The sequence below is a fragment of the Schistocerca gregaria genome, chromosome 7 (assembly GCF_023897955.1).
Source record: "Schistocerca gregaria isolate iqSchGreg1 chromosome 7, iqSchGreg1.2, whole genome shotgun sequence".
Taxonomy (NCBI): domain Eukaryota; kingdom Metazoa; phylum Arthropoda; class Insecta; order Orthoptera; family Acrididae; genus Schistocerca; species Schistocerca gregaria.
Genome location: NC_064926.1, coordinates 332,696,591 through 332,711,255, shown reverse-complemented (window position 1 = coordinate 332,711,255; position 14,665 = coordinate 332,696,591). Strand labels below are relative to the sequence as shown.

The window sequence follows — 14,665 nt, the reverse complement described above, 5'->3', positions numbered from 1 at the left end:
ATTGTTATTCATCATGAGGGTACTAGTGAAAGAATGGTGGCTTGTTTATTTATGGACAAAACTTTAGTTATATCTATTGCGAATTATTTGAGTGTGACTGAATGTTTATAACATTTCTTTATTTAAACATTGTTGTAATATATTAGTCTAGTCTGGGAAGTTTTCAAGATGAATAAAACCGTGTCTGTAAGACATTCAAATGATAACAGTAGCTCAAACATCTCAAAAATGGACTCCACAACCTGATTTGGCCGCCACCAGTTTTATAGAGAAATGTTCCCCTATATCTAATACGAGCCCCTACTTTAAAGCTGTCCTCCTTCTCGCGAATGTTCATTTCTGATTTTCTTTAGATTTGTTTTTGTTCTTAATCTACAGTCGAAAAAAGACTGGCGTTTTATGCCATTGACTTTATGCGTAAAACGTTGCTCATAGTGCTCGTCCAACTTAGTTAATTTCTCCTAATTTCCAACTGATCATTCAAATTTTATTGAAGCCATTTGGCATCAGAATGAGTGGGAAATTAGTTTCTGTTATTAATAAAGGACATCAGCGTCTGCAAATATAAACTTTTCCATGTTTTGCAGCAAAAGGGCTATCTCCATGGACTGAAGAATTATCTTTGAGATAGTATGCTGCCCCTTGCTGAAGCTTTACGGATTGTACAGATTGCGTTTCCTTTCACTGGTGAAAATAAATCAAACAACGGAATCTAACAACAACTGAATTGCTGAAAAATATTTAATTGAGTAAACTCATACAACTAATATTGGAGTCCGCGATGTAGCCACATAAATTATATTACATATACTCGTACTAGTCGTATATCTTCAAACAGAAATGACATAGGTTACTTCCAAATACACCAGTCAACATTTCATACAGTAAATGTTCGTCAGTAGGTACACCTTCCCAGCCAAACGATTCAGTACCGGTACCTCTCTGGGAAGATCCTCCCTTCTCTCCAGAGATAAATGATATCTGCTCATCAGTAGATAAGCTAGTCCCAAAGATACTGCAAAGTACTCGAGACCTCTGTCGAGATTCGAGGCAGTGCTGTGAGACAGACTGCTTTATCACACCACCCGCTGTTGGCAGCAGATAGGTATGACGTTTTCAATTACTATTATGCATTGATGGTTTTTCCTTATCTCTTGCTAAATATGTTAGGTAGCATCCGTATAAAAGCCTCCGATGTAGCTCAGCGCAGCATTACGGGAAGACTTCTGTTCGTCTAAAGATCTCGATCCTTCACAGCAAGGCGACACTTAGCACTACCACTGAAGATGGCGGTTTGTGTTCGAGCAGTCTTTGCTGCGGTGGTGCTCTTCACAGCCCACCTAACACTGTGTGTGGTAAGTAATCATTGCATCTAAACGTCCAGTATTAGGTAACCTATTCAGCTCCCTTCCAGCGAAAAGTAGTCGTTTTTTGTTTAAAGACAAAAAATGTTCAGCAACGAATATTTACAAGAGGTCAAAAATTTGTACTGTCCGTGAAAGCAGCCGTATTGGAAGAGTAATGACCGTGAGAGTAGCTGTTCGAACAGAGTTTCTGGGCCAGGAGAGGGTTTTAATACGTGTTGAATCTTCTGCGATGAAAGATGCCTCAGTCTCAAATAAAAAAATGTCTTCAGTGGTCGATAGTTCCCCCTTTGCAGCTATAAGTGTTTTATTTAGCATGGCAGTGATGTAGATGCAGCAGTTGTAATAATAGTACTAGTTGACTCAATGTTGGTAGTTCTCATTGCCCCTCATCGGTTTGCAGTCCAGTCTTACAAGAGCATGATCAAACCCAATAATAAAAAACATTACAGTGTGTAGTGTAAACATGTTGTGGAGAAAACGCTTTATGATGGGTCAGCAGTCGTTGATTTGTTCAAGTTTACATGTGCTGCAATTTTATCTGCGCTAGACTTCTCACAGGCGTTGTAATAGTAGTTTTGTCGCATAAATCTAACATCGAAGAGGAATTTGTTGCTATCACAGCGTTATAAACTAATGAAATGGGACCGGCCGCTGTGGAAGTGCGGTTCTAGGTGCTTCAGTCCGGAAACGCGCTGCTGCTACGGTCGCAGGTTCGAATCCTGCCTCAGGCATGGATGTGTGTGATGTCCTTAGGTTAATTAGGTTTAAGTAGTTCCAAGTCTAGGGGACTGATGACCTCAGATGTTAAGTCCGATAGCGCTTAGAGCCATTTGAACCATTTAATGAAATGGATACAAATTACGGCATGTATTTAATAATCAACACTGAGGGAAGTGCTGCAGTTCAGTGAGGGAGTTTGTGTAAAATTGTCCTGTGCTATATAAAATAGTTTCATAACTATACACTTAGGAGACAAAGGACACCGCGCGACCGCTATGGTCGCAGGTTCGAATCTTGCCTCGGGCATGCATGTGTGTGGTGTCCTCAGGTTGGTGTGGTTTAAGTAGTTCTAAGTTCTAGGGGACTGATGACCTCAGATGTTAAGTCCCATAGTGCTCAGAGCCATTTGAACCATTTGACAAAGAACTTCGGACATCTCCTAATATCGAGTCGGTCTCCTTTTGCTCGGGGTAGTGCAGCGACTCGATGCAGCATTGGTTCAACATGTCGTTGGAAGTCCGCTGCAGAAATATGGAGCCATTCTGCCTCTGTAGCCGTCCATAACTGCGAAAGCGTTGCCGGTGCAGGATTTTGTGGGTGAACTGACCCCTCGATTATGTCCAATAGATGTTTGATGGGATTCATGTCGAGCGATCTAGGTGGCCAAATCATTCGCTCTAACTGTCGAGGATGTTCTCCAGAGCAATCGCGAACAGCTGTGGCCCTTGCGACATGGAGTATTGTCATCCACAATATGAAGTCCATGAAAGGCTGCAAATGGTCTCCAAGTAGACGAACATAACCATTTCCAGTCAATGGTCGGTTGAGTTGTACCAGGAGACCCAGTCCATTACATGTAAACACAGCCCACACCATTACGGAGCCAACACCAACATGCACAGTATCTTGAAAAATTGATTCCGTGGCTTCGTGGGGTCTGCGCAAAACTCGAACCCTACCATTACCTCTTAACAATTGAAATCGCTACTCTGTGACCAAGTCACGGTTTTCCAGTCGTCAGAGGCAGTACAGGTGATGTCATGCTATTAGCAAGGGCACTCGCATCGTTCGTCTGCTGCCGTAGCCCATTAATGCCACATTTCGCGGCACTTATCCCAACTGGTACATTCGTCGTATGTCCCACACTGATTTCTGCTGTTGTTTCACGGAGTGTTGCTTGTCTGTTAGCAGTGACAACTCTACTCAAACGCCGCCGTTCTCGGTAGTTAAATGAAGGCCGTCGGCCTCTCCGGTGTCCGTGGTGTGGGTTAATGCCTCAGATTTGGTATTCTCGCCGTGTCTTTGATACTATGGATCTCGGGCTACTGAATTCCGTAGAGATTTACCAAATAAAATGTCCCGTGTATCTAGCCCCAACTATCATTCCGCGGTCAGAGTCTGTTAATTCCCGTCGTGCGGCCATAATCACGTTGGAGACCTTTCCGCTTGAATCACCTGAGTGCAAATGACAGCTCTGCTAATGCACTGTCCTTCTGTACCTTGTGTAAGCGACACCACCGCTACGTATATATCACTATATCGCTGTCCCATGACTTTAGCCACCTCAGAAATGCAACCAGTCTTTTCTTGAAATGTTCACTGATTTTTGAACTTTTTTTCAGGCTGCTCTTTAGATGGGTCACCTGGAAATTGCAGGTTTATTTACGTAGTATGATAGGTTCTGGCTCTGTGACAAAAAAAGGCTTTAATGTACCGCCATGAGTGATGGTTGTATGACGAGTTGTATCAAAAAGTGTATAGTTGCAGTTCTACGTACCTGTATCACTCAGTCATAGGTTCCAGATCATCCATAATGCATAAGCTTCATTACTTTCATAACTAATTTGGAAATAGTTACACACACACACATATATACACATTCGTTAGTTTCGCAAAATATTAGTCTGGATCTAGTGCATAAACATATAAGGACAGGCCGTTGTCTAATATTGTTACGAAAAATCTCGAAAGGTACTTGATCACTTTCACAAGCTCCGGTATAGTCGTGAGTCGAACAGTGATTCATAAAGTGCAGAATAAACTTCTTTATTTCCGCCTATGATCATAAAATTTTAGGTCTTTAGGCTATCGGTTTCGGTCGGCAATGACCATCTTCAGATCTGTTTTAAAAACATGTCCTAATATAATGGAGTCTCTTTGGTTTCAGCAATGACCATCTTCAGGTCTGTTTCAAAAACAGTGGCTCCATTATATTAGGACATGTTTTTAAAACAGATCTGAAGATGGCCATTGCTGAACGAAACCGATAGTTTAAGGACCTAATGTTTTGTGATAATAAAATGTAATAAAGTAATTAGTTCTACTTGATGACTTTACTTCAAATTTTTATACAATACTCTATTAAACTTCCGAGCAGCCATAGGAAGAAGAGATTTACTTCAAATTTTTTATATAGACACAGGCTGTGTATTTTTTTATGTGGATAATATACAAATATATGTTTAATATAGAAAGGGAGACATTGTTACCAAAATCTTGAAAACCACTTGACAATTTACATCAGATTTTTACACGATTCTCTAATCAACATTCGGACGGACATAGGCTATGTATATATTTTATATTTACGAGTATAATATAGTAATGTATATTTAATACAGAAAGGGGAAACGTTGTTTGCAAAACTCTCGAAAAGTTCTTCACCAATTTACTTCAGAATTTTGCACGATATGCTGATAAACATTCCAACGGACATAGGCTATATATTTTTTGAATGACGATGTATAGTTTTTCTGTTAAAAGCGAGAGCGGGTAAGCAAATGCTGTGCACTGCTGTGAGTATGTACAGTTCCGTACACTTCCTCGCAATAAGTTTGAATTACGATAGCGTGGCATGTAAACCATTGCACAAAATCGATATTGCAGCACCTGTGTTATTCAGAAATACGTTGCATGCATGTCGGAAGAAACTTTGCATCGTAGTTCTGTTTCTTCGGACATGCATGCAACGTATTTCTGAATAACAGAGGCACTACAATATCGTATTTATCCGCCGACACCTGGTAAGCGACTTTCAAGTATAATGTCGGGAATATACATGGATGTACACTATGTGATCAAAAGTAACCGGACACCCCCAAAAACATAGTTTTTCATATTAGGTGCATTGTGCTGCCACCTACTGCCAGGTGCTCCATATCAGCGACCTCAGTAGCCATTAGACATCGTGAGAGAGCAGAATGGGGCGCTCCGCTGAACTCATGGACTTAGAACATAAATAGTATGTCGAGTGTAGTTCTAGAAAGATCTGCTAATGATATTTTCACGGATGTTAATAAATGGTTTAAAGCCAACTCATTGACATTAAACTTTGAAAAGACTCAGTACATGAATTCAGAACCTGTAAGAGGTTTCCACCCAGCATATGCATAAAGTATGAAGAAGAGCAGATAGAAGAGCTTGACAGTCTTAAATTCCTAGGATTACAACTTGATAATAAATTCAGTTGGGAGGAGCACACCACAGAACTGCAGAAACGCCTTAGCAAATCTGTATTTGCAATTCGAGTGTCAGCAGACATAGGCGACATAAAAATGAAAAAGCTTGATAATTTGCCTACTTTCATTCCATAATGTCATATGGTATAATATTTTGGGGTAACTCTTCAAGGCAAACAAAAGTTTGCTGAGTTCGAAAGCGTGTAATACGTATTATTTGTGGAGTAAATTCACGGACGTCATGTAAAAACCTCTTCAAAGAACTGGGTATACTAACCACTGCCTCTCAGTATATATACTCCTTAATGAATTTTGTCCTAAATAATATATCTCTTTTTCCAACAAACAGCTCAGTTCATACATACAATACCAGGAACAAAAATGATCTGCACAAAGACTTAAAAGCACTTGCTTTAGTTCAAAAAGGGGTCCACTACTCAGGAACACCACAATAATTTGTCGGCAAACATAAAAATTTAGTTACAAATAAAGATCAATTTAAAAGAAGCCTGAAAGACTTACTAGTGGCCAACTCCTTCTATTCCATAGACGACTTTTTTAATAGAAACAAAGATGTATTGTATATATTCATACTATTAGTATTGTTATATCAGCTAAAAAAAAAAAAGAAAAAAGAAGTTGACATGTTCCACATCCACGAGGATCTCCTCAGCATGGATCTATGGGACGAAAATCTAATCTAATCTGGTGATTGGGTGTCACATGTGTCATACGTCCTTACGCGAGATTTCCACACTCAAACATCTCTAGATCCACTGTTTCCGATGTGATAGTGAAGTGGAAGCGTGAAGGGACACGTACAACACAAAAGCGTGCAGCCTGACCTCGTCTATTGACTGACAGAGACCGCCGACGGTTGAAGAGGGTCGTAATGTGTAATAGGCAAACATCTATCCAGACCATCACACAGGAGTTCCAAACTGCATCAGGATCCCCTGAAATTACTATGACAGTTAGGCGGGAGGTCAGAAAACTTGGATTTCATGGTCGAGCAGCTCCACATAAGCCATACATCACGCCGGCAAATGCCAAACGACGGTTCGATTGGTGTAAGGAGCATAAACATTGGACGATTGAACAGTGTAAAAACTTTGTGTGGAGTGACGAATCACGGTACACATTTGGCAGGGTGTGGGTATGGCGAATGGCCGGTGAACGTCATCTGCCAGCGTGTGTAGTGCCAACAGTAAAATTCGGAGGCGGTTCAAAAATGGTTCAAATGGCTCTGAGCACTATGGGACTTAACATCTGTGATCATCAGTCCCCTAGAACTTAGAACTACTTAAACCTAACTAACGTAAGGACATCACACACATCCATGCCCGAGGCAGGATTCGAACCTGCGACCGTAGCGCTCACGTGGTTCCAGACTGAAGCGCCTAGAACCGCATGGCCACACCGGCCTGCTCGGAGGCGGTGGTGTTATGGTGTGCTCGTGTTTTTCATGGAGAGGGCTTGCATCCCTTGTTGTTTTGCGTGGCACTATCACAGTACAGGCCTACACTGATTTTAAAGTACCTTCTTGCTTCCCATTGTTGAAGAGCAATTCGGGGAGGGCGATTGCATCTTTCAACACGATCGAACACCTGTTCATAATGCACGGCCTGTAGCGGAGTGGTTACACGGCAATAGCATTCGTGCACAGAGTCCAGACCTGAATCCTATGGAACACCTTTGGGATGGTTTGGAACGCCGACTTCGTGCCAGGCCTCACAGACCGACATCGATACCTGTGCTCAGTGCAGCACTCCGTGAATAACGGGCTGCCATTCCACAAGAAACCTTCCAGTACTTGACTGAACTTATGCCTGCGAGAGTGGAAACTGTCATCAAGGCTAAAAGTTGGCCAACACCATACTGAATTCCAGCGGTACCGACGGAGGGCGCCACTAACTTCTAAGTCATTTTCAGCCAGGTGTCCGGATACTTTTGATCACATAGTGTACGACTACAGGATATAGACACATGGTTCACGGCATATGGAAGTTTGAGTCTAGTCGGAAATCGTGCTCGGATAGCCAAATTGTAAAGCGACCGCGCTCTATAAGCGGGAAATCGGGGTTCGAGTCCCGGTCCGACACGGATTTTCATTGTCGTCATTCCATTACACAGGTAATGGTTGTACACATTCGCAACTGCGAATGCTTTTCATGTATTAGACAAAATGTTTCTCCCATATATATTCTTCCAAACAAAAATTATATAGACAACAAAGTGCTGTTCCTCTTTTTTCCTTTCTTCCTCGCTGTCGATTTTACAGAAAATAGGAAAGTTGTATGCACACGTATGGCTTATTGATGTATGATAGAATACTTCTACAGAATCTGAATCGTGTGAAACTTTGTAATCCTACCCATTCTATAGCTAAAGCTATGCGAAATACTGACACTGAAGCTACTGTCCTCACAGATCCAGCAGAAGCAGGGGTCTCTCTCATAACCCATACACCAATGAGCCCAATCGATTTACCCATTCATTTGAAGGTACTTCAGTTCCCAATCAAGGTTTCGTTTAGTTTGTAGTACACAAGATTCAAGGTCAGAGGAATGGGTGAGAGGCAGGTGGGGGAGAGGAGGGGTGGGATGCAAGGAAATGGACATAGATAGGAGGGAGCAGGAGATGGACTGAGAGAAGGGGAAAGAGATGATGCACGAAGAGAGGGGGGAGGAGGAGGAGTTGGATGAAGAATGGGGGAAGAGGTGGAGGAAGAGAGAGGAAGAATGGAGAGGATCTATAAGCAATTTCCATAGATATTTAAAAACTGCGAAGCATTGCCGAGTTAGATAGTTTAAGCAGGAAAATCATACAGACATACCGTCGTTTGACCATCGAACAGACTCGCGTGTGGACGGCACAGTAACCAGCACTAGTGGCGTAGAGGAACAACTGAAGAAGCCGTAAACAAATCAGTCACCAGGTCCGGATGGAATCCCAATTCGGTTTATCAAAGAATACTCTATGGCACTGACCCTTCACTTACCTTGCATTTATCGCGAATCTCTCGCCCAGCGCAAGTACGAAGCGACTGGGAAAAAGCGCAGGTGACTCCTGTGTATAAGAAGGGCAAAAGAACAGACCCGCAAAATTACAAATCAGTATCCCTAACACCTGTTTGCTGCAGATTCTTTGAACATATTCTCAGTTCAAATATAACAAATTTTATTGAAACCGACAAGCTTATGTCCACGAATCAGCATGGCTTTAGAAGGCAACACTCGTGCGAAACTCACATTGTCATTTTCTCGCAGTGAACTATGGATGAAGGGCAACAGGAAAATTCCATATTTCTAGTTTCCGGAAAGCGTTTGACACGGTGCCCAACTGCAGGCTGTTAAAGAAGGTACGAGCGTATGGAATAGGTTCACAGATATTTGAGTGGGTCGAAGACTTTTATAGTAATAGAACCCAGTATGTGGCCCTCGACGGCAAGTGTTCATCAGAGACAATGGTATCGTCAGGAATGCCCCAGGGAAGTGTGATAGGAGCATTGTTGTTCTCTGTGTACATAAATTGGCGAACTCGGTGGGCAGCAATTTGCGGTAGTTTGCTGAGAATGTTATGGTGGACGGTAGGTCTCGGAGTTGAGTGACTGGAGGAGGATACAAGATGACTTGACAAGATTTCTAGTCAGTGAGATGAATGGCAATTAGTTCTAAATGTACAAAAATGTAAGTTAATAAGGATGAGCAGGAAAAACAAATCCGTAATGTTGGGGACAGCATTAGTAGTGTCCTGCTCGACACAATCAGACTTTAAATATCTGGGCGTAACGTTGCAAAGCGATATGAAATGGGACGAGCATGTGAGGATTGTGGAAAAAGACGAATGGTCGACTTCGGTATATTGTGGGAACTCTGGGATAGTGTGGTTCATCTGTAAAGGAGGCCGCATATAGGACGCTAGTACGACCTATGTTTGAGCACTGCTCGAGTGTTTAGTACCCGTATCCGGTTGGATCAAAGGAAGATATCGAAGCAATTCAGAGGCGGGCTGCTAGATTTGTTACTGGTAAGTTCGAACAACACAAAAGCGTTGCGTAGATGCTTCGGGAGTTCCAGTGGGAATCCCTGCAGGGAAGGCGACATTCTTTTCGGGGGAAACTATCGAAGAAATTTATTTAAAGAACCGGCATTTGAAACTGACTGCAGAACGGTTCGTTGCCTCCAGCACACATTGCACGCAAGGTACGAGAGATTAGGCCTCATATGTGTGAGTAGGCTGTTTAGATGTAAGTAGGCTGTTTAGGTTTTTATGTTGGTAACGCCACGTAGCGCACTGTATGAAAATCACTGACTGTGCTGTGTGCGGTCTGTGGCTGGTTATCATTGTTGGAATATTCGCTATTGTAGTGTTGGGCAGTTGGTTGTGAACAGGGCGTAGCGTTGCGCAGTTGGAGGTGAGTCGCCAGCAGTGGTGGATGTGGGGAGAGAGATGGATGAATTTTCCATATGAAACCTCCCCTTAGAAAAAATTATGAATGATTGTGCTGACAAACCTCTTACATTATCTGATTTTCAAACAGCTGAGCAGAACTGAACGTACTCGGCCATTTCGCTCTTTACTTATTCTGATCAACACTAAAATGACACACAATATTTTTAGTGCAACGTAATCTGACTTTCAATAATCTCTACAAAAGAATGGAGCTGACGAACAATAAGCTATACCTTTCATGAATCACTTACCTCACAAAAATCTTCGTTACTCGAACTACTGTAATACAGCGAGCGCCAATACTGCCAGCTAAATAAAAGATTCAGACTACTGAAGGCACTAACTACTGATAGGCATACTTAGCAAATGGAAGGTTTCGATAGAGAACAAACAATGTATTTACTTTAATAGTGTTCAAAAGTCATAATATATATAATATATATCAGTTCATGATATCCAGTATTACAAATTTACTCTTTCTGGCAGACACACGTCCAGATCGCTCGCTCTTAAAATTCTTCCACCTCTCTCCCCACGTCCACCACTGCTGGCGGCTCACCTCCAACTGCGCAACGCTACGCCCTGTTCACATCCAACTGCCCAACACTACAATAGCGAATATTCCAACAATGCTAACCAGCCACAGACTGCACACAGCACAGTCAGTGATTTTCATACAGAGCGCTACGTGGCGTTACCAACATAAAAACTTAAACAGCCCACTTACACCTAAACAGCCTACTTACATATGGAAGCGTATAAATACTGTAGTTGTTTTTCTCTCGTTCTTTTGGCAATTGGAACAGGAAAGGAAATGTCTAGTAGTGGCAGATTATTGATGTATACGTAGATGTAGAATATTGTAAATCGCACACTTGACACCAGACCACTCAAATTGCAAAATGAAATAAATGGTTCAAATGGCTATGAGTACTATGGGACTTAACATCTGAGGTCATCAGTCCCCTAGAACTTAGAACTACTTAAACCTAACTAACCTAAGGACATGACACACACCCATGCACGAGGCAGGATTCGAACCTGCGACCGTAGCAGTCGCGCGGTTCCGGACTGAGCGCCTAGAACCACTAGACCATCGCGGTCGGCTGTAAGAAACTCCATGTCACTAAAATGAAATAGCCCACTGCCTTTCAAGCATTGAATCATTTCTTTAGTTGGATTTATGTGACCCAGAAGTGACTTATCCTTTATTTTTGGGAACAAATCATACACTCTCCGACCTGTAGTGAAATGAAAAGCAATCAAGAGCTAAAACGTGAGATACGAGATACGAGAGTGGCGAAGCGATTAGGATCATATCACCACACGTCATAGGATACACGGTTTCTCTTACTCGGCACTAACACTTTCTAACATGTGTGTCCGCAGGCGCAGGACGTGTACGTCACGGTGCAGCAGGGCAGGCTGAGGGGCGCCGTGGAGACGAGCGCGCTGGGCCTGCCCTACGCCAGCTTCAGGGGAGTCCCCTACGCACAGCCACCCGTCGGGGAACTACGCTTCCAGGTAAATGCTGCCACTTCTTATCCACAGACCTGTAGACGCTTGCTGGCTCATGTACGAGGGGTGTTCAACAAGTAATGTAGCGCATTCCTTTTTCATGAAAGAAGATAAGTTTTATTCAAGATTCCAATACACCATATTATTCCGCACCCCATTGGCTGTAGAACCCTACTTTTTAACATAATCTCCGTTCCATTTGACGGTCTGATACCACCTTTCTGGGAGGGCCTGTATTCCCGTTTCGTACCACTCCACTGGTCGACGTCGGAGCCAATGTCTTGCTGCATCAATAACCTCCCCATCATCCACGTAATGCTTCCCACGGGTTGATCCGAGGACGAACAGTCCAATGAAGTTTTGTCGGCTGCTCGCGGGTGCGCAGACTTGTATGAGGCCTAGAGTTGCCACGCAGAAGGAGAAATTCGTTAGCATTGTGTAAGTAGGCTGTTTAGGTTCTTATATTGGTAACGCCACCGCCACGTAGCGCTCTGTATGAAAATCACTGGCTGTGCTGTGTGCAGTCTGTGGCTGGTTTGCATTGTTGTTTGCTATTGTAGTGTTGGCCAGCTGGATGCTAACAGCGCGTAGCGTTGCGCAGTTGGAGGTGAGCCGCCAGCAGTGGTGGATGTGGGGAGAGAGATGGCGGAGTTTTGAGACCGGGTGATCTGGATGTGTGTACATCAGAGACAGTAAATTTGTAAGAGTAGATGTCAAGAACTGCTATATATATATTATGACTTTGGACACTATCAAGGTAAGTACAGTGTTTGTTCCGCATCAAAATCTTTCATTTGCTAACTATGCCTACCAGTAGTCAGTGCCTTCAGTAGTTAGAATCTTTTATTTAGCTGGCAGTAGTGGCGCTCGCTGTATTGTAGTAGTTCGAGTAACGAAGATTTTTGTGAGGTAAGTGATTTGTGAAAGGTATAGGTTAATGCTAGTCAGGGCCATTCTTTTGTGGGGGTTATTGAAAGTCAGACTGCGTTGCGCTAAAGATATTGCGTGTCAGCTTAAGCACAGTCATTTATAACTTTTCTAACGGGACGTTTTAATTGTTGTGGCGATGGACATGCTGAAGCCGCTTCTTCTGTTTTCTGAGAGTAGCACAATACACTTCCGAATATATGGTTGCACCAAGAGGGAAGAAATCATACAGAATAAGCCCTCAGAGTCCCACAAGACAGTCGTCATGACTTTACCAGCTGAGGGTGACTTTGAACTTTTTCTTGGGAGCAGAGATGGCGCCACTCCGTGGATTGCCTTTTTCTTTCCGGTTCGAAGCGATGAACCCATGTGACAAAAAATTTCCCGATTAGCGTAGTAACACGCAAGCAATTCCTCACAGGTGGTTGTTGCTCTTTATTACCATCTGTTAGGCACTGAGGAACACAGTAGGCATACAGAACCCCCACTGTGGAAGATAGTGTTACCACTAAAAACAGAGAGCTCCAGTCGAGTAGTGAGGTGTTTGATTGTGATCTGTCCATCACGTCGAATGAGAGTGTCCGCACGTTCCGGTATTACAGGAGACCTAGCTGTGCACGGCCACCCAGCATATGCTAGATCCGACAGATTTGTGATATCTTATTTCGATGACGACAGACGCCTCGCCCTACGACTCACCACGCTTTTGTTCACTGCCAGGTTTCCATAGACATTCTGCAAGTTCCTATAAATATCTGCGATACTCTGGTGCTCCACCAAAGGAAACTCAGTGACATCTCACTGCGTGGCAAGAGACGTCATTTTGAAGTTTGCATATAGCGTCGCCATGTATTGGAACTTCGTGGAACAATACGGGAAAAAGCGGGGATATTCCACGATGTCCCACAACGAATTTTGCATGTTTTTCAACCGTAATTGGACGAGAAATGAAATATTTTGCATTACTCATTGACCGCCCCTCGTATTTGTGTGCACACATCTAGAGCGAATGGGTTTGGGGTTGTTTGGGGGAGGAGACCAAACAGCGAGGTCATCGGTCTCGTCGGATTAGGGAAGGAAGTCGGCCGTGCTCTTTCAAAGGAACCATTCCGGCATTTGCCCGGAGCGATTTAGGGAAATCACGGAAAACCTAAATCAGGATGGTCAGACGCGGGATTGAACCGTAGTCCTCCCGAATACGAGTCCAGTGTGCTAACCATTGCACCACCTCGCTCGGTAGAGCGAATGGACAAAACCTTCAAGGGTGATACAAAAGCATGTTGTTGTTGCTATGGTTCTCAGTCCAGAGACTAATTTGATGTAGATCTCTATGCTAGTCCGTTCTCCATAATCTCTCACAACTCTTGTGTAATTGCTGCAGCCTACATTCACTCCAACTTGCTCACTATAGCCGAGAGTCGGCCTCCCTCTAAAGTTTTTATCAGCCACACTTCCTACCATTAACTAATTAACTATTTATTTGATGTCTCAGGATGTACCCTACCTATTTAGCTCTTCTTTCAGTCAAGTTGTGACATGAAGAGCTTTTCTGCTAGACACTATTCAATATTCCTTCCGTCTACCCACTTGATCTTTAGCATTCTTCTGTGATGTACTTAAAAAGTTTCTATAGTATTCTTGTTTTTAATGACTGCTGTACATGTTTCAATTCTCTGTAACGCTACACTTTGCTACAAAATAGACTTTCTAAAATTTAAATTTATACTCGATTAGTTAGTTAGTTAGTAAGTTCATGTTGCATGGATCATTTTGCTCGATAAATCGTACTTACTTATGTCTCAACTGATATATATTAATCAACAGAACGATATGTGGCCATCAGACTCTTTTTATTTTACTTTTTTATTTTGAATATACAGATATGTGTCAGTAATTTCTTTCCACCACCTTTTACACATTTAATAATAGAAATTCTTATACAGAACAGTAATGTTTGAGGAGAAACTTTCTCAGTTTTTGTTTCACTTTTATTTCACTTCGCTGTCTGTCAGACATCTTATGTCACTGGGTAAGTGATCAAAAGCCTCAGTTGCAGCATTATGCATCCCTTTTTGTGCTACAGACAACCTTAATGCTGACTAATGAATGTCATTTTTCCTTCTGGTATTGTAATTATATACCATACTATTCCTTTTAAACTGCAATGTATTATTTACTCATGCAACAAAACTTCATCAAGGAATAAATGTATTGTCAAGC

The 14,665-nt window shown here is 42.6% G+C and overlaps 1 protein-coding gene across 2 annotated transcripts in view; it reads left to right on the top strand.

Annotated features, from left to right (window-relative positions):
* The first annotated feature begins 1,018 nt into the window (after positions 1-1,018).
* Positions 1,019-14,665, top strand: part of LOC126282201 (cholinesterase 1-like) — an 80,155-nt gene continuing 66,508 nt past the window's right edge. Inside the window, exons 1-3 of one of the 2 annotated variants that reach the window (XM_049981734.1) lie at positions 1,019-1,105; positions 1,258-1,355; positions 11,390-11,524. In XM_049981734.1, the coding sequence (XP_049837691.1) occupies positions 1,287-1,355; positions 11,390-11,524 (204 nt within the window). In that variant the 5' untranslated portion in view covers positions 1,019-1,105; positions 1,258-1,286. The remainder of the gene's footprint in view (positions 1,106-1,257; positions 1,356-11,389; positions 11,525-14,665) is intronic. The other variant, XM_049981735.1, reaches the window with a different exon arrangement.